The 27,681-nt window shown below is 35.6% G+C and overlaps 1 protein-coding gene across 4 annotated transcripts in view; it reads right to left on the minus strand.

Annotated features, from left to right (window-relative positions):
• The window catches only part of LOC149299863 (dachshund homolog 1-like), a 162,285-nt gene extending 135,220 nt beyond the window's left edge, over positions 1-27,065 (minus strand). For all 4 annotated transcript variants that reach the window (XM_089485896.1, XM_089485895.1, XM_089485893.1 and 1 more), the window contains exon 1: positions 26,302-27,065. In XM_089485896.1, coding sequence (XP_089342022.1) covers positions 26,302-27,065 — 764 coding nt within the window. The remainder of the gene's footprint in view (positions 1-26,301) is intronic.
• Positions 27,066-27,681: the final 616 nt, after the last annotated feature.

Here is a 27,681-nt window from a genome sequence, read left to right on the forward strand (position 1 = left end):
CCTCGCTAAACGTTTACAAAAGCAAACGTTCCACAATTAGTTGTGCATTTTATATATCTGTCAAAAAAAACACGTCTAAAATCGCTATTGCATGTCAGGATTCGCTGTTGTATTTAAATATGTTAATATTTCTCATTAAGCCATTAACAATAACCTTCATCCATTTGTGAAAAACATTTTGCCAAGCATGCATATAAAAAATTAGCAAGTGAAGCAAAATCACCTTAATTTGCTTTGGACCAGCAAATAACCAACTAATTTGCAGAAATCCCTGCCAAGCACTCATATTAAATGCTTCATGCTTATTTTATGACCTCTGTTGCACCACCTCATCCCAGGCCCTGAATCATATGATCATTAACATATTGCAAGGTCTGAAACTTTATTTTTTTACATTCTTTAATTAATGCCTGTTTATAGAAGGCCATAGGACTTCAAATCCAGTTAATGAAACTTCTCTCCCCCAGGCCCCTGGAGCCCAATAGAGAGCCTTCTTCACTGTTGTTTTAGTAGCGTTTTTCCAACTGTTTGTTTATACACACTTAATTGATCTCTTTAGTCCCAGAAGCATTGCAGAGACACAACCTGTTCTCGGGCAAGCTAAAGTTTATCCCTTTTTATAAAAGCTCCTGATTGCCCAAGGTTATCAGTTTTAATTTAAAAGTTGAAGACTCAGCACTATCTGTATCGTGTTGCTAAAAGATAAATGATAAAAGATAAAGATTTTTTTACATTTGTACACATTAGGGACTATTATAAATGCAAAGTAAATAATTATTTTGATGTAGCGATGAGATTTGGTTTTTTTTTTGTTTTTTTTTGCAGAGAAAAATTAAACGACATGAAATAAAAAAAAAAATCAAGAAGACTAAGTTTTCACCGTTCATCTACTATCATAACAAGAATTTCTGTGACAAGAATTTCTATTATAGAGATCAGGGTGTTTTTTTTTTTAATTTTAATTAAATTATGATCGTAATTGAATTCTGCAGCAGGCTGACGTGATATCTGAATAGCAAAGACAAATATTTTTCAACAATGTACCATTTTACACATGGGTATATTAGATGTGAGGTCTTGATAATTTTCCAGTAAACTAGAAACTATCCTAAAAGAAAGCTATAGCTACGCGCGCACAGTATGTGTACATGAATTTTGTGCATGATTACCAATTTTTTTTAAGGAAAATTTTGACATGTAACAGGTAGCTGTGTCCAGGGCTGTATGGGGGATGAAAAGTGCCCCTTGGCACATTAACCCTACAGCCGCTGGAGCGGCATTATGTGTAAAAAGTGGGGAGCTGTCAGTTAGCAGCCCTATGGGCATTTGCCCTGTTTAGTCCAGGCCGAGATGTGACCCAGGTACCCTGTGTCAAATGATAAATCCACCCTTATTAAGCATCTCTCCAAAGGTTGGTTGTAGGATATACATTACTGTGTATACTGTATTATATTTATGTGTATAACAGTATAAAACTGGTGATCAGTTAGAACTTAGGTTCATTTTGCACTATGAAAGAGATTTTCATCATTTATCATTACAAAGCACTCAGGTTGTGTGTTCTTAGTTGTTTGACACTGAACAACATTTTGTGCTCAATAACAGCTCATTTACCCTCAAAATCTTAATACTTTTTTCAAAACGCAAATATTTGTGCGAGAGGGTCATTTCCATTAATTATCTCTCCTCACTCCCCAAATTCCACTCAATCATTCCAGCATTCTTTATAAATGTTTATTTCACACACACCCACTCATCTCTACTCAGTAATTCCACCACTTCCTCTTCCCTTACCTTCATGCCATGTTAAACCATTACCCTTTTCCCGCTCACCTCCCACAGAGCTTTTTCAGAGACTTCTAGCAGGTCATAATGATATCATTTGAGCATGAAAAGGGAATTGTATACGGAGCACAACTGGGTTGTCCACTACAATAAAGTGACAGGGTTATCACGAGACAACTGGCAATGCACTCAATAAAACATGGCGACTTTTACAGAACCGCCTCCTCATAGCACATTCCATGTAATCCATCATAACAGTCCATAGTAAATACTCGGGTTCAGTCTGCTGCAACTTGGGCACAGTATGCTGCAAGAGTTATGGTTTAGTCAATTAGCTTTGGTGTAGCACTCTTGCCTACCCTAGGCAAGTGCCTAAAAGTGCCAAGTTTCCCTCAAGACCTAGGAAGGCCAAACAAGTTAGGTATCCAAGTCTTAATTCAGCCCTACAAACATGGAATCTTTCAAAGGTAATGCAGTCTTTCACGAGATACAAAGAAACCCATGTGGTCTTATTAAGTCATACAAATCATGTATTTTATCCATAGTCATGATATTTTACTCAGACATTTCAATCAAACGCCCAAAGAAACCAGAAATATAATCTCAATGATTTTTTTTATTATAGGATGTGCCATTGTGAAATGATGGTCATGCTCTTCTAACTGCTTTAATTAATTCTAAAATAATTCCCCCAAATCATTTTTTTTTCATATACTGAATTCCACGTTTTTTCACTTTTTTTTAGAACATTTAGTTTTACCAGCAATGGTTTAGAGGCCAAAAAAAAAAACTTCCAAAGGTTTGGAATCCTGAAACCTGTAAACAAAATCTGTGGAGCAGATAAAAATTTTAAATGGCACAATGCAATTAAGCTGAATTCAATTTGAGCGCACCCTGTCCATCTGTCAGAGGAAACAAAAGCTGAGGAGCTCCATTATTGCTGAATCCCTTCTCTTGTTAATTTGCTTGCTGAGAGATTTCAATTTCTAGGAAGTGCACAAATTAGTGTTCAGTCAGGGCTAGATCCTTAGTAAGTATGAGCAGATGGTGGAAATCAGCCCTAATCAAGTGGCCAAAGTATTTTTTATTTCTGTCTGATTAAAGTATTTTTATTCACTAATACGGTCTACTTATATATTTAACTGAAAATTCCTTGAAGGGCATGTTATTGGTAAAATGGCATTTTATGATTTTATTATGATTTGACAAGAAATAATATTAGAGCTCCTCTTAAATCGAAATTACTATAATAGGTAGTAAAAAATGTACCTCCTAGCTTCTGAAATAACCACAAAAACTGTTTGGGGAGTATTACAGCAGTGGCTAGGTAGAAGGGCTTTAATAGGAAGAAGGGCTTTTTTAGGCATTTAGCTATTTAGAATTATTCTACATCAGTTAAATATTTAACACATTTAACAAGGGGATTTGGAGGACTAATTGGATATACATATATATATGTAAAAGGGTGAAGCCGTATTAGTCCAGTAGACGCAATGTCAAAAATATGTATACTGACGGCACCGGAAGTTGTATACGCGTATTGCGTAGATGTCCCCCGCCAGCCCCGCAAGACACCCGGGAGTCTGCTCCGGTAAGTCGGGGGGGGGCAGAGGTAAAACGCATCGTGCGGACGGTCCGCACGATGCACTTAGACAACCTCCCGTGCCGGCAACCCCCCCCTTGGGAAGTGCTGGCAGGGGAGGCTGTCTGAGCGTATCGGTGATTAGGATGCAGGTCCCCTGCACCGCTGCGGGGGATCTGTATCCAAACCCCGCTGCCTGCCCGGCGCCCGGGACTGCATGTCCCGGGCGTCAGGCGCTAGACCCCGAATATAGGCCGCACCCCCACTTTAAAAACTTAAAGTGGGGGGAAAAAGTGCGGCCTATATTCGAGCCAATACGGTATATATATATATATATGTAAATGGATGAAGCCGTATTAGTCTAGTAGATGTCAAAAAACAAAGTATTGCAGAGTATGCGGTGATATCTTTTTTATTGGACTAACATAATATTTAAAAGCCAAGCTTTCGAGAGTTATCCTCCCTTCATCAGGTCCATATATATATATATATATATATATATATATATATATATATACATACACACACACACACACACACACACACAGGCACATGTATAAATAGTTTCATTAAGTTGTTACAGTGGATCTGACACATTCCTGCACATTCCCTTCTACACATTATACTTCAAATATAGATACTATATATATATATATATATATATATATATATATATATGTAACAAATGATTGCTGTCAACCTGATTTGCATATATGTACCCAGAATCCTTTGCACTATAGAATTTCCATGTGAAAATTTCCACGTGTCTTTAGGCTTGTCTTGTGGATATAAGTTAATGTTTGGCGATGTTTCCTTATTTCTTAAGTTTACGTGGAGGGAATTTTCATCACCTTTCTTCTTCCCACCATAACGTATTTTGAATATAGCAAGGTGGCACCTATGTTAACCTGATTTTATTATATAACATTATTATACCTTCTCTGAAGGAGGTATTACGCCTAACTTAATTAAAAGATGTGGAAGCCATAGTTTTAGGGTTGGAATTATATGATTTGTTTTATTAGAACTGTTTAATAGACTTGTGAGCAACCTCTAATAAAACACGTTAAAAGGGTGGACTGTGGCGTCTGATTAAAAAGCTTAACAGTATCTTTTCTTTTACCAGAAATATCTTTACAATGTTGATCATATCAACAAATAAATCAACAACTGTCCCTGAAAGATAATTTGCTTATTGACCTGTTAGGCCAAGCATGACTTTCAAGCTGCCTCACATCAACAAAAAGCTCATAGGGCAACAAGACAACTCACAATGATCAGGTTATTTTTAAACATTTAAACATGCGGACAAAGTAAATGTCAGAAGTCTGGCGAACATGCAGTGTAACATTTGAATTACCGTATTTGCTCGATTATAAGACGAGGTTTTTTTCAGAGCAAATGCTCTGAAAAATACCCCTCGTCTTCTAATCGGGGTCGTCTTCTAATCAGACCTCAAATAGAGGTCTGATTAGGAGACTAAGATCCAGATCCCCCGCACCACTGCAGGGGACCTGGATCCTCCTGTCTCACCCCCCCCCATCATACACTTACCGGTGCTTCCTGCTGTGTTGCCGGGGCAGCGGGTTGACGTGTACGTGATCCGCGTAGACAACGTCCGCTGCAGCCGGAAGGAGGTGTGGCTAGCAGCAGGGGTTGTCTGCGTCCGTCGCGTAGACCTTCCCCGACTGTCAGAGATCAGAGCTCTCCGCACCGGTGCCCCACCGGTGTGGGGAACTCTGATCTCTGACAGCCGGGGAAAGTATACGCGACGGACGCATACAAACCCCCGCTGCCAACTCCACCTCCTTCTGGCTGCAGCGGAACGCGACGTCAACCCGCTGCCCCTGCTGGAAGCACCGGTGAGAGGGGAGAGAGGGGTGAGAGAGAGTGTGTGTGTGTGTGTTAGTTAAATGGGTGTATAGGGTGTGTGTGTTAAATGGGGGCATAGGGCATTTCTGGAGTGGCGTTAAGGGGGCATTTAATAGAGCACTCTGCCTCCTGAAATGCCTTATACCTCCCTATATGGCACTCTGCCCCATAATATGCCTTTTAACCCCCTAAATGCCAGAATGTCATATAGGGGTATAAGGCATTTCTGGAGGCAGAGTGCTCTATACAATGGCTTTTAACTCCCTTAATGCCACTCTGCCTCCTGGAATGCCTTATACCTCCCTATATGCCACTCTGCCCCATAATATGCATTTTAACCCCCTAAATGCCAGAATGGGATATAGGGGTATAAGGCATTTCTGGAGGCAGAGTGGCACATAGGGGGTCAAAAGGCATGCCATGGGGCACAGTGGCATATAGAGGGTTAAAAGGCATATCATGGGCCACAGTGCCATATTGGAGTGGCAAGCCTGGGGGCAGATGTGCGTAACTGGGGGACAGGTTGGAAAATACAAGATATAAAAACAAAAAATATATTTTTCTCAATCATAGCTTTTATTAAAAAAAATAGTTTACATGAATTAACATTTACTGGTAAAACTTTTTTTCCTTTGGGGTCGTCTTATATTCAGGCTTTTTCTTTTTTTTCCTAAGTTAATATTCAGATTTTGGGGGGTCGTCTTATAATCAGGGTCGTCTTATAATCGAGCAAATACGGTAATACAGAACAGCATAGGACAGTCACACAAAACAGGAACCACCAAACATTATAAACGGGCCTTCCATGCACTGATAATAGGATAAATATCCATTATACATTATTGTTTAATGGTAACGTAGGTAGCACCGGCATATTCATTCTGTCAATAAAATTAAATTAGTAACTGATTAAACTTTTCCCATTATATTTTTTTGGGGGGGGGGGGCTATCCTGCTATATAACTATAAATGCAACATTAACATTATCTCAACGGGAATGTTTTTGTATTCTGTAACAATTATCACAGTGCTATATTTTATGTGCCGTTACAACTTTTTTTTTGTGCTTGAGTTTAAAAGAACTTTTTCTTCTAAGAACAAATTTTGCCAAATTTTTGCTATTCATCGCATATAAAAATATTCATCACTATTAACTACTTGCTAATCTAAAGCAAGCATTCCCTTTTATATTTACCTTAGCCACAAGCCACAAAAGTACAAAGAGTTTCAAAACTATTGCTATAATTTTATTTCAACTTTGTAATTCTTTCACTTGCAGCAGCTGGTGAGAAGTAGAGCTTGCTGGTATCCTTCAATCTAACATCTGGTTGAGACATCTCAAGCAGCTGCACTATTACACATGTAAAACTACAGAATAAAAAAAAATGGCTACTACATTTTAAACACTGCCTTGGGCTCACTGAGATTTAATAAACATCGTAGTTGACGTTAGAAGAAATACCGTGTATAGTAAGATATATACAGCTAAGTGCCCAAAGGGGTATTTCAATCACCTTGCTGTCCATCATCTGTTAAGTGATTGACAATCATTGTTAATTGAGATCCTCGCCTAGTAATTAACACATCTGAATTTATTATACTAGTCAAAACATATGAATAAATGGAAATGGAAAAACATTTCAAATGGGTAAAAAAGAAGAAAAATGTAATGTAAAGTTCAGCGTAGAGGGGACGTCCCTTAATATGACCCAGTGTAATGCAGCCACAAAACAATACCTAGCAGACTAGACACTCAGTGGAAAGCTGGCAAAATTGACGAGCCAATCAAGTTTTAAACCCCTTTACCTAAAAGAACAAGACCAAATTCATAGCCAAAAAGAAAGGTCACTTGTGGTCCTTTGGTTTCTATTTCAATGGAGATCTTCAATGATAATAATTTAATACTGATATACATTTAACTTTTCCTTTTATTAAGATCTTCTGAAAGCTGGTTGCTTATTTACTCATCGCCTTTGTTGGACAAGTTGTCTATGTAATCACATCTGTTTTGTAAAAAGTACCCCTAAACTTTAGACTTTAGGGTATCTATTTTAGCTCTAGATTTTGTTCTGCAGACAATATGAAATCACATAGTGTTTATATATATAATTCTACTGATTTATAACATTTTTCTTAACTAATATAATGCTTAAAACTTGGGATTTTTCTGTTGGAAATTTGTAAATATGGATCAATCAACAAAACACAGGTAATATATATAGAGAGAGTCATTTTCAGGTATTGCATTATAATTAAGTAAACAGAATGTTATAATATCTATCAAGGTATATATATATATATATATATATATATATATATATATCATATTACTCTGTAACAAAACACAGAGTGAAATCCGAGTGCAAAATGAATCCATTAAATATTTTGAAATAGGTTTTAAATTTTATTCATTGGGCGCCAGTACTAATCACAACACAGTTGTGAACACCCTCCTGTTGCATTCAACAAAGCGCTGCGTGTCATTAATACAAATGACATAAATTACCCCCTTTCAGAGATATAACATTTGAAAGGATACGGATAGGAGCAAAGTGAACTGCTTAATGTTGAAACGTGTAAATTAAACTTGTTTAACTGGTGTCTGAAAAGTGAAAAAGGTATTATTATTGGTATTATTCACTGGCCATTTGACTATTGGTGCACAGATATTAAAATCAAAGAGAGTAAATTGACTAGCTATTTATCTAGTGTGTAATATCTTGCCTCTATGTTGCACGCTTAATATAAGGCTATTCCTAAAAACACAGTCATGAAATTCTCTAAGTATGTTCTAATTCATAAACAAGGGATTAGATCTAGCGATAAAGTGAAACTGAATCCTAGTGAAGATTTAACCCTGCAATTTAAACTTCAATGGCAAATGAAATTGTATAGTTTTGAAATTGTAACCGACAATATTTTTTTCTTTTTTCAAAATGCACATTAATGATGTCCTTTGCTCCCAACTCTCATTAGATTACAATAATAAAACAACCATGCTCTCTATATGGTGGGAACACAGCGACCCTGGGGTGATTTATAATCTACTGAAACCCTGTCCAGGCTGCTGACCAAACTTTTTTTGAGGTCGCTATCTGTTTCTTCAACTGATGTCTTCCTGCTGTGACAACGCTGTTGGATAGCTGTCAGCGCACAAGTATTTCTCAGGCTACGCATTATCTTTGCATGCATTTTTTTGTTACTTCTATTGAAAGGCACTTACGTGCTTAGTGTGTAGACAGTAAACAGCTATTCTCATTAGTCTGTAAGCCTGACAAAATGAAGATGTCCAAATAGGAAAAGAATGAAATGCACTTCATTGTATGAGATGATAGAATACTTCTTGCCTTTACGGATCTGAGCAAATGACTACTTTACATTAGTAAAATCTAAAATTTGTACAACCCATTCAACAAATTACATAGACATAACGCACACCAGTCCATTAAATCCACGGCATCTAAAATCCATTAAAATATGCTGAGATTGAACTGTGTTCTGAACTAATATTAATGTTTTTCTCTTATTTGAAAACTCTGATATTAGGACATAAAGGTTGTCCATAAGATAGAGGAAACCATAGATCCAAAATTCTAGAGAAGGCCGATATGTCACAATCTAATAAAACTGTCATTACAATATGATGAGTGCAAATACTCCAGATCCATTGCATGCATTTCAATATAATGTAACAGCTTTGGAACCGGAAATCCTTTGTTTTGCAACAGATTTATGAGATGTGTGCATTAATCACTGTAGTAAAGGCTGCTCGTTTACTGTTGTTAAAAAGCCACAAGTTAGTTTCAAAAGCAACTGTGTTTGTGTGTATGTGTGTGCCAGCTGTGTGTGTTTTCTTGTTTTTTTTTCAAGAAAAGTCTTTCAACAATATTGGAGAATTTGTATGGGGCTGACAGGTTCAAAAACATTGTATAAAAACTAATATATTGTTTACATGTTTTTTGCAGCTTTGGCGTTTTACACTAGAAGTCGTCCACTTTTGCTTATGTAACACTTGTTTAATTCAAAGACTCACACGTTTACCCTGATCAACCCACTAACAACAAAATCAAAAGGACCACAGGCCATTTAGCTGACTGATATATATATGAGGTTTCTACTGAGACCATTTCATTAAATACATTACAGACGTGTATAGGTGAATCTTATGCACATGATCAGGATTAGTTTTCTGGCATAGTGTGTTAAAGAAGAGCTCTGCATATTATAATGTTTACAGGCATCTCTGTATTGGCCATATGTACATGTTCTGTGTTATCTTATCCTTATCTACTAGATATACAGCTTGAATCACTATCTTGTGGTAAAGAATAAAATGGCTCAGTCCTAATCACCCAGAAACTGACACTTTGACCAATAAAATCTATGGAAAAAAGGATTTTATTGGGCTTTTTTTGCCATAAACAGTCAGTTCAGTGTAGTGTCTGAGCAGGGAAAGTAACCCAAAATACAACAATTGACAACAATGGCAACCTCCAGGGCTTAAGATAACACATATTTATTGGAACAATATGAAAAAACAAAGATTTATTTAATGCTAATCTATATGACTATATACAGCACTATATTTTATCCTAAGCAAAAATATTATTTTACCCATGAGACTTCCCTTTTAAGCTCTACTTCTGTCAGCACCTAGTTTCATTAAGAGTTCCAGTTTTACTAATAGTAAACATTTCTACATTTTAATGTTTAGATATGACAGCTCAAAGCCTCAAAGTACTAAGCTTGAAACTAAAATTCCTAGTGAGGATATTAATTGTTTACAAAATGTACGTCATTTGTACACCTCTTGTCTGTGACATTCCCAGTAAATTACATATTTATCTAGGTTTGCTAGTGTGCTATATAAGAAATCTCTTATTGGCGAGTGTAAAGTCATATAAAACAAAGAATTCTTCATTATTAAAGTTGCGTTTTCGCTATCCTTTAAGTCTTTTGGGTTATACCGTAGTGCTTTGCCTGACTGCAGTTATACCAATCAGTTTCTTAATCACAATGAATAAACCATATCAAGCAGGAATTATAAGTCTTGTCTTTCAGTTATCTAAAAGTAGGATCCATGCTATAATATAAATTGATGAGACTTATAACAACCTTAATTCCCTTAATTTTTATGACAACTTTCACAAATCTCACAAAAAGCTAATTGTCTGATAAGTAAATACATTCTTGAAGACCTAATGATCTTATGAATGTGAAAAAGTTTTTTTGGATGTGGTCTCTTATATCCAAGGCTATAAATCTTTCAGGGATGCTAGCCACAAACATGGTATGATCCTCTAACCATGATCACTAAAGGCAACTGTAAAAAAAACCTTTAGAACAGTGAGACTGTTACTCCTGGGACACTCTGCAGCCATATTCTTCCCTCACAGAAGTCTAACGCAAGACTTTCATTCAAGAGGAAAACTTTGCTTTTACAGTTTAATGCGAAAAGTAAAGATTCTGCTGATTAATCACAAGCCTATTGGCAGCTTGTTCAAGAGTTTAATAAAAATATATCAGAAACCAAATAATAAAAGTAACAAAAGTCAAATAATTTTTCTTAAGAACCACCACTCCCCAATATACCTGTACTTGGAATTCCACAAACATAGTGTGAATGAGGATACCACGTAGAAAACTGCAGACAACATATCATCATACACACTTAAGAATTAGTTAAATTCCATAACCTCTGACATTAGTTAATAATCCCTGCAGAGATCAGACATTTTTTCTGTATGATGTCCTACCATTCTTACAATATATCAGCTGGCTGACTCGTTTTCATGGTTGCAGGAAGCCATAATATACTACCTGCTTCATGCAGCAATCCCTGCCTAAAGCTAAAAGCTGACACAGTAACATTACAAATCTTTGGGGGTCCAGTACATGACTCCCAATCTCCGATTTATTTTTATTACATGACTCTTCTGATAATAACTTTTGGCCCCTGCTCCATATTTGTTTGAGCGCCTAAATGCAGTGAAGTGAACTACTGCTTGATGCCATCTACCCTCTTACATTCTCATACCATATACTGTATTCAGATCACTGTGACAGGACTACAATTCTAACATTGCTCTACCCATCTGCTGGCATGTGTCACCTTAACATATTACTGTCATCACTCAACAGTGGATACGACATACCAGTTTCGTCTTGTAATTCAAAAAATATTTAGGTTTATTCTTTTAATAATTGTTTAAGCTTAGTGTAGCATTACAGCTTGATAGTATAGAAATAAAACTCTAAGAAAGAATGATTTTCCTAGGCTACTCAGTCATTTGAAAACCGGATTAAGCTTAGAGACAAGTTCTTTTCCTGTCTCTTTAAATACTGGTACACTGCCCCCCTACAATGACGCTTTAAGATTGAGACCTCATAGCTAGTCCTTGAAAGGCAGCTTGTTTTCCCTCTAAACATACTGTCTCTTAGTAATTTATCATTTTCATTTGTACTCAAATAATCTTATCTGTTCATATCTAGTGTGATGTCCAGCCTTGGACATTGGGCAGCCTATTTCATCTCAAATTTTACAGGATGAATCGCTAAAATGAATATGTCTCAAACTGGAATTCAGCATTGTACACAAAAAATGTAGAACTGTCATGACACATTTAAAATAACAATCCTAGCGTGTTCTCATTCATTCATATTCATTCATTTCTCTTCCTTTCCATCTTTACTTAATCCACCACTAAAAACCAAACAGAAAACACAATTCATATAGTTAGATAACTAGTTTTACACATAACAATATCACACTTTTAGCAGTATAATTTATATACACAGTAAAACATCCCAACAAGACAAATAATTGCAATGAATGTATCATCCCCTTGGTTCTCCATCCTATTTTTTCCTTTAATCATGTTTGACTTTTGCCTTATCACGAAGTGTAGATAAAATATTCAACACTTTAGCTAACTTATTTAATTATAGAGTGAGTATATAAAGAAAATATGGGTTATTTGACAACTTTTCAAAAGTGTACGTCTCAGAAATGTTAAAAACGTACAGATAATTTGTGTTCTGAAATGGAGAAGTAGCTGATAATTGCTCATAATTGCAAATCATATAATAAATGCTAAGCTCCATAAATGAATTCTGCACTGAAAGTAAAACAAAGCTTATTGACATGCAAGTGCCAACTTACTGTAATTTAGAACAGTCTTTTTTTTCTAAAGATAACAAAGCCAAAAAAAGAAAGCAGTATTTAAAAAGGCAGCGTTTCAATAGACTATAATAAAAAAACAGTAATATATCAGATAATCTATTCTAATTCATTGGCTATTCACCTTAAATGAGCTGAAGCTAAACCAATATTTGTAAATATGATATTTTTAAAAATATATTTTTATAAATATATTTTTAAAAATGTGGGCGTACTTGCTATAAAATGAATTTGCTAAATTTGTGTAAGTTTTTTAATTCTGAAATGTCAGTTACATGTCATGATACTAAGGGGTTTCTGTCATCTTGCAAGTGTCACATCATTGATGCATTATGTTGGCCTTCCTTTAGCAAAAAAATCTGCTAAGTCTGGGCCTGTATAATGCATGAATTAAGTTGAAAGTTTATCATCAGCTTTACCAAAAATTGTATTTTAAGGCGCTAATGAGGAAGCAAAGGATCTGCTGCTGATGGTTATAAATCTGATGGAAAGCAAGATTGCACTGATCACTAAGGGGCTGGGCCACTGGCTGATGTCCCTACTTTTGTAGTAATACAGGCCCAGACTAGCTATCTGGCAGAACACGCTACTGTACAGCATCGCTCCTTACACACCCAATCTGCTGCTGAAGGTATAATGTGCGGACACTGGCTGGATATGCCTGGCCACACGCTACATGAGCTTAAAAACCTAGCATGTTCCATGTCACATCCAGCCATCGGCCATGCTGACATCATTAGGCTGGCCTTAAAGTACTAGGGCTGCCTCGTTATCCTCATTCTGGCCTTGTAGTAACAGCAAGAACACCCAAGCTAGTATTAGCCTCAGTATGAGTCAAAAGGCACGCAAGTACTTCAGGAGTTTCTCCCTTTCATGCATTTTAAAAGTGAAAAGGGTAATAGTTCCAGCACATAATTTCAAATGGACAAAGAGGGGTACTTTTTTATTTAGCTGGTGTGGTTAGAGGACTGGCTAGGGCTCAGGGGTAAACAAGACATTTTATGTAATGTGTCCTATTTGTGTTACTATGGCATTTAGAAGACAAACAATGCACTTCATTTGATCTGTATTTTACAAACACATTTCTGGCTGGTAGTTGTAAATTCAGTAGTTTAGTAAAGCTATCCTTGCTATCCTTGCGGTCATGAGGCTCTGCTACGTGTCTCTAAAATGTAGCCTATATGAAATGGGAAAAATCAGTTGCTTGCAATTTACTTTTTCTCACCCGTATGTTAATTCTTCTAAAGCTGCTTCTGTACTGTCAAGTATGTTTCTATAATTAAATATAATATAGCTGTCATGTCATAACAGCTGATAAAACACCAGAAACAAGAGGTCCAGGCTCATTTCTAAATTCAAATAGAGCAAAATTAAAATTCAATTAATGAAGTTGGAGTCTAATTTACATTTCTTTTCTTATGACATATTCCTCGATTCATTATCTTATACTATTACTAATCTATGTACTTCTGCTTACATAAAATACTTTGGCAATTTTCATGGTAAAGGGTTTAGTCTACTGTTGGCATTCCACAAATAACGATCATTTTTGTTGGAAATATGTCCCAAATGCTATGCTATTTTCTTTTCTTGATGACAAGTCTTCTTCCACAACAGCCACATAAAAAAGATCTACTTAAATTCTAAATTTTTTACTTGTATACACTATCAGTTTAAATGTTTTGCCAGCAATTAAATATTTGACTGAACTGCTTTTGAAACACTGTTAAGTGTTTAATGTTTTTTTGGATAACATTATAAACAAATATGGGTAATACTCATACTTATAATTAGTCTATTCTTATCCAAATGTACCAAATACATGAAAGTTTTTTTTAACTTTATATCTATTTACTGTATTACCTTCAACCAAAGAATCAATCTTCACAGTACAGATATATACAGTATCCTCTTAATTCAAGTGTTATATTTTCAAAATATTACATTCACCTACACTTGAAACAGACTATAATTTTTCTTGTTTGCTTGTAATTTCTACTCTGTTAAACAAGTCAAAATCAGTCTGTGTCAATTGCCTGTTTTGTGTCATAAGAACGATTTTGTCTGTTTTGGACTACTTGCCATCACTGCTCTGTTAACATTGCTAACACCTGGTGACACCTCATGACTGTGCAATGTCAAAATGTCACTAATCTATCCATAATAAAGACAGAGTCACGCTGAAATATAATGGCTACAGTGTTTATGAATACACGGCAACAATTGTATTGGATATTTAACAACCATATTAAGTTATCACCAAATTGGTAGCCTGAACCCTCCTTAAAAATTATGATATGTGGTCCTTAGGAGTACTGACATAGGTGTAATATTGATGTTGCTGGGTGGCTACCGCCGTAACCGCCCCTGCACGGTAGCCGCAATACTACCCTCCATGGCCCAGATTCATGCAGAGTCCTGGATTAAGCTACTTTGCTAGCACCACATATGTTTGCTGTGCCTTGGATAGCAAACTCATGAGCTGATGTCGGACCTTAAGAACCAACACCACAACCACTTAGATTAACCTGAAAGTGAAATTAGCAAATTATCTAAAGAAGGCTACCTAGTGCTACCTTTTAAAGCTTAGCATGACCTCACTTACAAGTTCCTGTCTCACAAGCTCCTGTCTCACATGTGGCACTCAAAACTTTAGTCCAAATGTAATGAACCTTTTCCATATTCTGTAAATAAATTGATGAATATTGCATATGAGTATGGCTATGCTCCTTGTAATCTGCATGTATGAGATTAGCTGTGTGTAGAGCATAAGTCATCAGCCCAAGTGATTTATAATATTGGAGCACAGATGACAAAATATGATATGGGCCTAAGATTCTCAGCATTTTGTCACTAATAATCATCAACTATTTTACTAGATCATATGTTGCCATGTTTTAATTTCTGATGTTTGACTTGAATTTACCACTTTTATGTACCTAAGCAATAATCGCATGGACACAGCGGTATTATAGGGTTATAAGTCATAGCGTTTTACTGATTATTTTAATTATAGCCTTATCAGCTGGTAGATCAGTCCAACTCTCAATTGTATTGTGCGCTTGAAAGGTTTCATAACAACTGTCAAGGCTGATCTTTCCGTTTAGTCAGGGATTAGCTTTAGACTCTCTCTGGAGAGTTTTGAGGTTTATGGGAGAAGAAGCCACCTTGTCAGTGAAACTTCCATCAAGTTAACATAGAAATGGTTTATATAAAAGAATGCTTACAAGGTACCTGAGAGGTGTCTTAAAAACTGAAATTTGTAGTGAAGCTAGAATTGCCACCATTCCTGGACACCCTTTGAGAGGTGCACTTGGGATGTGGTCAGGGCGTGGCTATGATCATGGCTTTTAGAAAGCCAAAATATTTGGTTTAGTCCAGAAAAGAGAAGAGACAAGAAAGAGAAAGAAAATAAAATAAGGAGGAAAGACTAGAGAAAGAGAGGAAAGAAGGGCGAGAGAAAAGGAAAGACAGGATAGAGAAAGGAGAGACAAAAGAGAGAGGAGAGAACATAAAGAAAGGCATAACCAGTGTCATACTGTAGAGCAAGTAATGGATCTGTATCTTGATGTTATTGAAATAAAGAGTTTTATTTAGCAGACTGTTTATCAAATAATGAATATGTGTAATCCATACTTAACAAGTAAGTATTCAGAGCATGTCATAATTTCACAACCTGTACTACACATGTATATTTTATCACTTTAAAAATCAAAAGGAGAAATGCACGTTGAGACAGAAATATAGTAAGGTACAGGGCTGAAAAATTCATAAATATTCCCATCAGCTTCTGAACTGCAGGTAATATCTAATAATACATATTTACTAAAGAGTGGAGTAGAAATAAATGAGCATCATTATGTGCGGCATGTAAATAAAACAAACACAACTGTAAAATCATACACATGAAGTAAAGCATCTCTAAGGGTATGACCTAAATTCTGATTTTCTTTCTGTTTTTTTATTAATTCCATTTTTGGGGGGGTTATAAGACATTCTTTGTTTTATAATGCCAATATTCTGTATTTGTGTAAATAAGAAAGCCATTGCAAATTATATGTACATCATTCTTATACTAATTGTGAAAAGGATGCCAACCTGTGAGCTTAGGAAATAGTTACAAAAAATGCCTTTTTTATTTGCCAAGTGATTAACAAAGACTGAAACAAGATGCTAAGACTCTTACAACTAAAATGTTTTGGGGTTTTATTTTATTAGTTCATTCCTCACTTAATCTTTAGAATTGTATAATGATCTGTAAGAAATACCCACTGCAGAACTATAGAAAGGCTAAACAGTTAAGGTTTGTACCTTGCAGGTAGGTATACAATATTTAGCATATACCTATATGATCAATATAAATTTTACTGCATGTGCAAAATTCATTCCAGTTATATCTTATATTTAATTTATACAACTTTATTTTAGTAGCAGCTCATTAAGCTGGTTGTTTAGTTGGAGATATTGGAAATTGTTTATTACCTAATTATGTACTGTCTAGCTTTTTCATGATGAGGGCTGTAAACTTTCAAAATTCAAATGTAGGTGGGAGGAACCCTATTAAGACAATGACGCAATCTAATAAAAACTATAAAGTTTCTAGACAGACCGGGGGCCCATAAAAAGGCCCTTGAGGGCCATGTGCAGCCTGCAGGACTCCATTTGAATAGCCATTTCGTAATTGTTGTTTCGAGTTTTGGATTTTAGACCCCCCAAGGCATGATATTTTTGAAAGGTTATCTAGATGTGTATTTTTGAGTAGACTAGATGTTTTGGGCCTTAACGCATTAATGTGCTCCATTCTTATATGGAGATGGTAAATGATTTAAAGAAGAATTTATCTGTTATACAAAATGTTCACTGTGCATCTTTGGTAGTTATTACTAACGGCGACTATGTGTGTTTTGTGCACAAATCTTTCCTTGATCCTTGAAATGACATTTTCTCTAAAAATGCTTAGGTTTATATTTCTTATCAAAACTATATTTCTTCACTTTTGCTATAAATTAAGAAATGCATAGGAATAAAAGCTTCAAGACAGTCACATAAACATTCTAAATAGTTCCATCAGTCAGCATCCCTAGTGATTTCACAATTGTCTTTACATCGGTAGACTGAAGCTAAGATGTATTGTATAGATATTTATCATACAAATAGTCTTGTTGGAAAAGCTGTCTTCCTGCTCCACGTAAGGTTTTGTTTTTCTGCAATAATTCAGAAACATTTAGGGCAGCGTGTTCAATTCCATTTGCAAGAAGCAAAAAAAAAATCTTTTTACCAATGGATTTAATATGAGCAGTGTTCTGTAATCGCTATTGATGTCATTGATAGCGATGTCTGTCCGAGATGTGACAGTTAGACAAAAGCTGAAATGTATTAAACATAGCAATCCATCATCTTGCAGATGGGAAGCAGGAGCCAGCAGAGTTCATACACAGTGACTACCCACTGCTAACAATGGTTGGAATGGTAACAGCTACTGTCGAACCTCGGCTCTCTTCACTGCATGTTCTAAATCACCAACCCTTGCTTCTAGACAATGCATTAACTATGGTGGAAGTGCACAGAAGAATGGAGGAGATATATAACAGAAAGGAATTAAAACCAACTGAGCTTTTTAGAGTCACTGATCGGAATATACAAATATGTTATTGCATATAATGTGTTGTCTGCTATTGTTGAAGACGCATTACAAGATGCAACAACAAAAACTGCAGTTATCCCTATGTTCTTGACCGTGACCACAAAATTGTCACGGGAATATGAGTTGATAGATCCTGGAAAAAACTGCACATTTTTTGTAGCGTTGGCTTAGTATATCTATATGTGTATACAGATACATATAAAACATAAAAATGTTTGGCGAAAAATACACTTATATTTAGTATTTCAGCCTTGTCATTTCCAATTTTCTGCTCTTTGGACATGCTTGTATTCAAATTCTGGAACATCTATTCAGCATATCAATCCTAATTAGACAATCTGTGTCTGGAAACGATGAGAGCTGGGTTATTTGCATAATTTAATCATAAATACTCAGTGATACATATTTCCAAATGCATTTGTACAATTATCTTTTCATCCTTAGGGCAACGGTATTAATATGATTAGGCAATATTTCTGGAAAAAAACAGGCAACTATGCACTCTTTTTAACTGCAGCTTAAGGCGATATGAAAAATTAATTAATTTCTGAGGAAAATCAATTTCTCTACGTGACCACATTAGACATTGCTAAACGAAAGCTCAAAGTCCTTTCTCCAAAAGAACATTTCCATTTCGTATTCCAAATACTGATTGTTGAGCGAACATCCCAATAATTATGTTGTTAAGGGAACCAAAATGATTTTTTAACATTTCAATTAATAATGCAGTTTTCTACCACATATGAGCCCGGCGTCAACTGTAATACAACAAGATACATTAGAAAAATATTGATTGACCAATTAAGACCGAACCTTAAGAAATTTCACTAAATTTATTTAAATGGATATTATATTAATGCAAATGGTATTAGTACCAAAGACAGAGGTGATGAGATTACTTTCGTACGTAATCATTTTTTTTAATTTAATTGTTTATCAAAGTTAACTTAGTTTAAAACACTTGTCTCAGGTAGGATTGTGGTTGAAATAAGGCACCTGAACGCACAGACATATTTAAAAGGAAGACATTGTTTCATATGTTAATTACAAGAGAGGAAAAACACTCAAATGTCTCATTTTTTTTGCCTCCTCAGATTCAACAAACATATAAATTACTAGATGCTAATTTTCAGCATTCATTTAATTTGCATGAAGGTGCTTGAACAAATTTTTTCGAATCTAAGAAGCTCATTTTTCATGCATTTTGTCTTTCATCATAATCTAACATCTGTCATTGCTTTTTGAAGTTATTATCGGCCCAATTCCCTTTTGGAAGTGGTTGCTGGGTGACCGGTATCTTAGCACCCACTTTGACAGGAACAGATGTGAATATGATCAAGAGATTTCCCGAGGGTACCTCAAATCACAAACAACTTGTATAAAAAAAACAAACAGCATTCTTGTCGTTCACCCACCAAAGACCCTCGGATGCTAGGCAGGGCCTTATTTATGCCATTTCAATGATCTATTCACTATTCTTTGCAGTGTTAATCCCTCCCACACAAAAAAAAATACCAAATGGAATAGAGTATGACATCTGATATTTCTGACATACGGTACATTTCTACAAAAGTACAATATAAAAATCAAGTACATCATGCATTGTTAATTTAATTATTGAGTACTGGTTATTAATATTATATCAGTTTAACCTATTGTTAGCGACTTGTATTCTGTCTATTTCAGCAATTGGTAAATAAAATTCACTAAGCAGTGCACCGATAATATAAAAAAGATAACACATTAAGCTAATATTTAACATTTTGAGTGCCAAAGGTGTCCTTAAGCCAATGAGTCTCTCTAGAGAGTAAACCTTTAGAGCTGAGGAGTTGTTGGATCACCCCCTGTCACGGAAAAGGTTGAAAGGTGAAATGGCTATTTAAGAATTTATTAGAATAGAAATAAACACCAAACAACACACACATACCCAAAGTTGGATAAGTTTACATCACACAACATTATATTCTAATGAAACTAGTAAGAATTAAAAATAGTAATATAATGCTAAAATAGAAAACGTAATAAAACACTTTGTATGCCAAAAATGTGAGTCAATTATTAGATTGCAACACTGACTGACTTACAAGGTGCTGCGTAGTATTCAGACCTAAGAAAATTATTTATAATAAATGTTCCATTTTTATTGAGATAACAGCATCTGCAATCACATTCTGCTGTCTCTGTTTATTGTACAAATGTTCGTAATTTACATCAAGGCTTATTAAACAAAGACGCAACTAAAAATCCCACTAGTTGATAAATGAATACATAAATGATATACTTCCCTGTGTTTGCTCTAATCTAACATGTTCTTAGCGTACAACTAACCTCATGGCTTGCCATACATCAACTATTCAAATAATTATAAAATATATTTTTCTATTATTAATAATTATGTAAGTGCACCCACAAGGACTAGCTGACACTTTTAATCAGATATGTGTAAAAAATATATAAATGTGACCTGTATGACTTCAATAACAGGGACTGGGCTGGAATCTGCTGACTCTTTCCCCTTGGGATAACTTGTATAAATGTAATTCTATGATTTCATAAAAGCAGGTCAAGTTTCTTTCCCTGGGGGTTTTCTGGCAGCATAAAACATGGCGGAACTACCCCTGGTTAAAAGTTCAGATGTGCATTCACTTGAGGAACTGATGGTTTCAAAGAAAATCCATTAGCCTTACGGTAGATACTGTTTCATTACTTAATATTAGCCACAATAAGAATTGCAGTTGACTTGCTAATACTTTCAAATGTGGTCGACGTACCATATTATATGGTAACCGTACTACATGATCTCTGGCAATTTTGGGTAGGTAGTGAAATATTACTTTGTAACCAAATTTAGTACAATATTTAAAAATATATTATTCCTTCTTAGGCCTTTTTAGCCTCAGATTGCTTAATAAATCTATTTGCAACAAAAGTGTCATACCAGCTAACTGATTCCATTCAGTGCCTCTAGGAACAAAGATGTTAAACAAAGCCATTTCAGCTGCTTCACAATGTTATTCATCACAGGCGTAAGAGGAGCTCTGTCAAACGATTAAAACAGCAGATTTTTAAATGTTATTGTGTAATTTATTTAACATTAAAGTCTGTCTCTGTTAAATTCATTTCAATTTTGCTTTTGATATATGGAAATTCAGATGGACATAAGTGATAGATGATAGATAGGCATGTAGATGGATAGACAGACAGACAGACAGACAGATAGATAGATAGATAGATAGATAGATAGATAGATAGATAGATAGATAGATAGATAGCACTCAGAATATAGAAAGTTACAAGGCAATGTGAGGATGAATGGAATTGTGAAATATTTATTTCCTGAGGCCAAGTGTAACCAAAGCTAATTCCCTCACTGGATCCAGAAAGATGATACAGGATATGTGATATTAGGAAAAATACTGGAATATTAACACAAAAACACAAAAAAGTAATTGATCAAGTAGATGCTGGAATAACATTTTAACAAATACAATATTTGTTTATTTAACAACTGAGAATTGGTGTAAATGTAATTTATTCACACCTCAATGCACTCTTAACAGCCAGCTCGACAGGCATTTCTACAGCAAATATTTTAATATGACTGCGTCCAACCATTATTTTACTTTATTGAACAACTCCATCAATACCACCGCTTACTGAAAACAAGGCACTAAATATTATTTAGCTAATACTAAAAATAAAACAATATATTGTTTAAAATAAGAGTGCCTATGTTTTATATGAAAGATAATAATAATAATAATAAGAAGAATAATAATAATAAGAAGAAGTTATTGATGTTATTATTATTATTAATTTTGTTTGTTTTGTTCACACTTATTTTGGCTCAGCTTTTTTAACCCTTCTTTATGGTGAAAAACTTCAAGAAGACATATGCGGCAGACATCAAACATTCACGTCACAACTTATTGAACCGTTAAAGCCTAACATTTCCTGTGCAAACCTGTATTTAAGAAATAGAATTCATATGAAAGTCGGAAGCAAAACGTTGAATGTTACTGTACGACAGCACTTGTGACTTCTTGTTTGACCTTGGGCAAGCAGCATTTAATTGTGCCTCTGGCTATCCAACTGTAATTGAGTAGTAACAGAACAGCTATAAGTGTAAATCGGTTTGAGGGCCTTTGGAAAGGTAATCTATAGATACTAAATTCTGATTATGACAGGTGATATGGATTTTCCAAAGATATACTTTTCCAAAGATGATAGATCAACAAAATGTGACTTCTAGCTCTCATAAAATGCAACTGCTTCCTAGCTTAACCCTTTCAGCACCCTTTTCACAATGGATGTTACTGATGTCAGTTAAATATTGTAAGACTTGTAATAAATATCTTGCATATTTTGGTCATGGTGTGGGTAATCAAATACCAAGCACAACATCATACCAAGTTTTCATACCCCTGTAAACCTTCTTTTTTAACATTTCTGGTTGGACTGTGCAATAAAACAACACTAAACCTGAAATTAACTTTATTTAACCCTAACTGATCACTTCAACATGAAAAGTACTTCTTTATGCTATTTTGTTAACTATTTTAACTAACACATGTATGACATATGTTTACTTAAGTTTCTCAGATATACTTACTTAATATATATCATTATAATCCATACCATTATTTGTATAAGTGAACTGTGATAAAATATATTTGATGCCCTTTTGCTTAGCTTTGTTTTGTATAATAGGAACATCTACCAACACAAATAATAACAGATTCTAGAATATTTTATACAAATGATATTTGGTTTCCAAAACTAAAACTAAAGATGATAATCAACAGATACTTGCTCACTCTATGAAAGTGCAAATATATAATATTAATATTATAAACATGGTATGTATTTTAACACATCATTAATACTGAAATAAGTAAATAACCAGAACAAAGGTTGACACCATTTAGGGCATATATTCTCTTACATATGAGAAATAAACTGAGATAGCACACTACATTTTCCAAAGTACAACCATGTCTTTTGTACTTTTAATACAAAAAGTTTGTAAAATACATGTTTTTTTTATTATATTTGTTACAATTTTGCATCAGTCAGTTTGACTTCTTGCGATAATACTTCAATTTTTCAAAGTACAATAATATGTCAAGATATGGAACCTGCAATTGAATAACTGCCAGAGTAAGTCTCTAGTTTATAAACTATATATGAAAGAGTGTGCAAAACAATAAATGGCGTTAACAGTCGTACTTCTAGGTTTACCAAATTTCCTGTCTCTTTAAAGAGCACGCTAAATTATTGAGAAGTCTACGGCACATTATGTAATCTCCAGCATGGATTGGACTGCTTTGGTAATACCCAACAGTCCAAACGTTAATGGTTTTAAATGGCTTTTACTCAAAACTTCTAAGATGAACAGCCTCTGAAGCCAATGGCTCTTATTTGTGTCTGGTTATTCTTGATAAAAATGTTTAAATAAATGTAATTTAAAAATAATTATTTTAAACAATGTGACCAAATAAAACCAGAAAAAAATTGAAAAAATATAAAAATGTTGTTTAACTATGTATGATCAAAGATATTACCAAAACGGTTAATGTGTAAGAAATATACTATTTCTAACACATATATTCAGATTTATTTTCAACCACTTTCTTTTTTGCTCTCTGGAGTTTATAAATGCACAGCTAAATTTGCTGTGTTCACCACAAGTCAGGTTTCAGTGACCTTGATAAAACATGTACGACACAATAATAAATGAGAAAGGTGGGGGTTAAAGGTCAAAACCACAAGTAATGTTATGATAAACATGTCTGTTAATTAACTGCAAATGCAACTTGTGAGATATAAATGCGTTTGTAAATGGAATGGAAAGCATTGGGTTTTTTTTAGTTTGCATACTTTAAATACCACTTGTATGACTAATAGTCTAACAAATTAGCAGAAAAGTATAAAATTATACAAAATTCAAGAACAAAAGTTCAAGTGCCATTTAATTTTTTTTTGTTATATATTTAGGGAGGTATTACATTTCAGTATTACCAGCATTGATAGTATCATTATCCATGTGAATGATTAAACAATTGCCAGATTGGATAACCAATAGGTTTGATCAGCATAATCAAAATAGCAAAGACCTTCTCGGCTTTAAATAAGTGATTAACCCTTAAAATAAAAAAGATAAACTTTTTTGAACTTTAAAGTTGAAACATTCTGATGTATCTGGATATCAATGAATAAAGATATAAGAGATAATAATATATGCATTATGTTATAAGATCACCAATGATTTATCCTACGCTCCTACAGCATGAAATGGTTTTAGGGACAACTTACCACATTTGTCTGACCAGTAAGAATAAATTTAAATAAGCAATGTATCTTATACATATGTATCATTATGGAAATCTCTACATAAACTATTGACACTATATGAATAAATGATACTAATAATAATTACAATAATGATATAAAGATCATATCTCGGGCAAAGTACATTCCACTGATTACCATGGTGATTGGTCCACATTGAGAACTTTGCCCAATAATTATGCTTTGTAAATATGGCCTATGGTTTCAGACTAGTTAACCAATATGAACAATTATTCTGCAATTCTGCATGGATGAAAAATGCATAGTTTTGCACTGATCCTTTAACATTTAAGTATTTAAATACTTGTTTGGTATTTAGTAGAATAGCACATTATCAACTTTGTTACTTTTTATTTTGTTATTTTTTTTGAGCAGTGAATTATGCCACTTTTGAATACTTTCCCCGTGCGGAAGAAAATATACTAAGATTCTTGTATTTAAGTTGCATAAAGTCCCATAGACAGACAATGTTAATAGGTGTTGCAAAACTGATGCTTTCAATTTGTATTTGAAGTCAATCGGATGCATCCAATGAGCCCATTTCCTTATTTGAATGCTTCACTGACCTATCTACACTTGCTTTTCACATGTACTGTAATATTACAGCATAATAAAATCTTCAAAGGGTCATTTAATTTATGGTCTACATCAGGCACTGGCACTATAACTATACCCATGCCTCATGGGGAAAGACAGCTTTCTGGTGCTTGGCAAGGTCACTTGCTATTTTTTTCCTATCCAAACATCTAAATCCCATGTGAATCCCACTAGCTGACTAATGTTGATATCACAACCAAATAAATCCCACCTTATGCTAAAACCTGGTTTGCCATATGCTACAGATGAAAAAAGGAAAAAGTGCACAAAGTCCCCTTTCCCCTTGAATATACCTTATTTGATTTGTTTACTGGAAGACACTTCTGACTAGCTTTCAAGATTACTTTGGTAACTATTCAGTCATATATATATATATATATATGTATATATATCCCTTTATTTTATTGTATTTCTTTATTCACTTTCAGTGATTTAACTTGATCTACTTTTTCACCATTATGATTTCAGTAGGACAAAAGCTTAACAATGGTTAGCCTGTTCAATTACACACAATCTAATTATTAGATAGGTACATTGAAAATGGAGAAAGTTAATTCATTTGGTAAGAAACAGCACAAATGATATCTTAGTGTGGTTATTTTCTAAAGAAACACTCTTTAACTGAACTAATGGAAATAAGAAATTGTTCTGGTGTAACCCTTTCAGTACCAGCAGTGTCATCAATGCAAACACACAACGTGTTAACTAAGACACAGTTTTACAAAGTTCCATTGTTCTCTGGAGATTTTTAGAGCCATTATAAAGAAATTATTAATTTATGTTCTCTACAAATTGTGCATTCAACACTTTCATACTTAGAAGAGGGCTCAGTGACATGAGCATGATATGGGTCTTTACCTGTAGGGAAGGTGTGACTCCAAACAATGATTTTTTGAAGAACACTTTAATAGGATCCTTTAAAGTGCATTGTTTAAGCAAGGATAAAACATATTAGACACAACTTGAAGCTGTATTTTAACTCCCAGGTAAAAGAGAATGAAGATAAAAGCTCCAGTTCTAGACTGCTTTCACGGTTAGTTTAAGTCATCTGTTGCCAGGGGCACCTGCAACATGTTACCTGGAACTCGTTTCGTAACTTGTAGGATAGTTGTATACTTGCATATACTATACAAAGCTTCCTTCCTCCATGCACAGCCCTAGCTTACTTACACATTGACACTCATTGCGGGTACATTCCAACTTCACTGTATAATGTATAGTTAGTAAGGACCAGTTTAGACTGTGCACTAGGTGCCACCACTAGCCCTACTAAAGACAGCCAGCACTCACCTGGCGTTGGTGCAGTCGTTGTACAAGGTTTCAAAATCCTTCCTGGAGATAAGTTTGCATCGGTTGACCCCGGGCTGGATAGCACCCAAACCCCTCAAGATCCGGACCTGTTCCACATTACACACCACTGGGGTGATCTCCAGCCTCTTAAGTTTAGTGTAGACTGTGTGCAGCCCCCCAACCAAATGCTTCAAGAAAAGGTCAAAAGCTTGGGGCAGGCAGATAAGCTCGCAACCTTCAACTGTGAATGAGGCCACCTTAGCACCCCTCAGGTCCACCATCCTGCACTCATTGTTCTGAGGGATGTTCTCCACGGGAGATGGGGTGGAGTAGACAGGTTTCCCTGGTAGGTTGGTACTGAGGGCGCTGCTGCTGCTGCTGCTGCTTGTTGAGGTGGAGGTAGTGTTGGTGGAGGTGGTCGGGGTGCTGGGTAGAGGGTTGTGATGGTGGCTGCTGATGTTGTTGTTAGTGCTGTTGGTGACCAGAGTCTGGTTATTGCTGCAGTTGTTGCTGACCCCGTTGCCACCTCCTGTCCCTGGGCTGTTGGTGATACTGGTGGAGGTGCTGATGTTGGATGTCACCGTGGTGGCAGCAATTGGCTCCGCTCGGTAGAGACTTGGCCCAGACGACGAAGGAGCGACAGAAGGAGAAGGGGAGGAGGAGGACGAGTTGTTGGAAGAGGATGAGGAGGATGCAGACGTAGAGATCGCTGCCTGAGGTGTCACCAGCTGAGTCGGTGGGATCAAAGCTGCCGGCACAGCCATGGTTACATGCGAGTACCTCCCAGAGCAATACTTCTTAATGCTGCAATACTTGGGGAGAAAAAAAGTTACTGGAGGCTCAAAGAACAATGACATAAACAAATCATAAAAAGTTCTGAGCGAAAGCTGTTATGTAATCAGTTAAATATTTAACAAGGGGGAGCGGTGAACCCCCCCCCCTATGTCCACACAAACAAAAAATGAAAGTCCACCAGGCAGCTGTAGCGGTGTTGTTTGTTTGTCCCTCCGATGGGGCTTGGTGTATGTATGTATGTGTGTGTGTGTTTTCTCCAGATCTAGTACAAAGTTGGGAGATGGAAGTGAAGAGGAGGAGGAGGAGGAGGCTCGCAGTACTCGGGCTCTCTCTGGCAGCACATTGATCAAAGACTGAGAAGGAATGACAGAGAGAAAATGAGGCTGAAAAGTGCTGGCTGCTCTGTGGACGGGTTGTTGTTGTCACACGGTGCAGAGGGGGGGAGGAGCTCAGCCAACTTGCAGTCTCCTTTCAAGCAGCTCCGTAAGCAGCCCAGGGTGATGATAAGGAACCACTGGGAGCACAATTCAGCACTCACAGCATACACACACACCACTACTCCATGCAGACCTTGCCCTCTGCCAC

The sequence above is a fragment of the Sceloporus occidentalis genome, unplaced genomic scaffold (assembly GCF_023333645.1).
Source record: "Sceloporus occidentalis isolate IW3139 unplaced genomic scaffold, rSceOcc1.0.p SCAF_27, whole genome shotgun sequence".
In the NCBI taxonomy this organism is placed as follows: domain Eukaryota; kingdom Metazoa; phylum Chordata; class Lepidosauria; order Squamata; family Phrynosomatidae; genus Sceloporus; species Sceloporus occidentalis.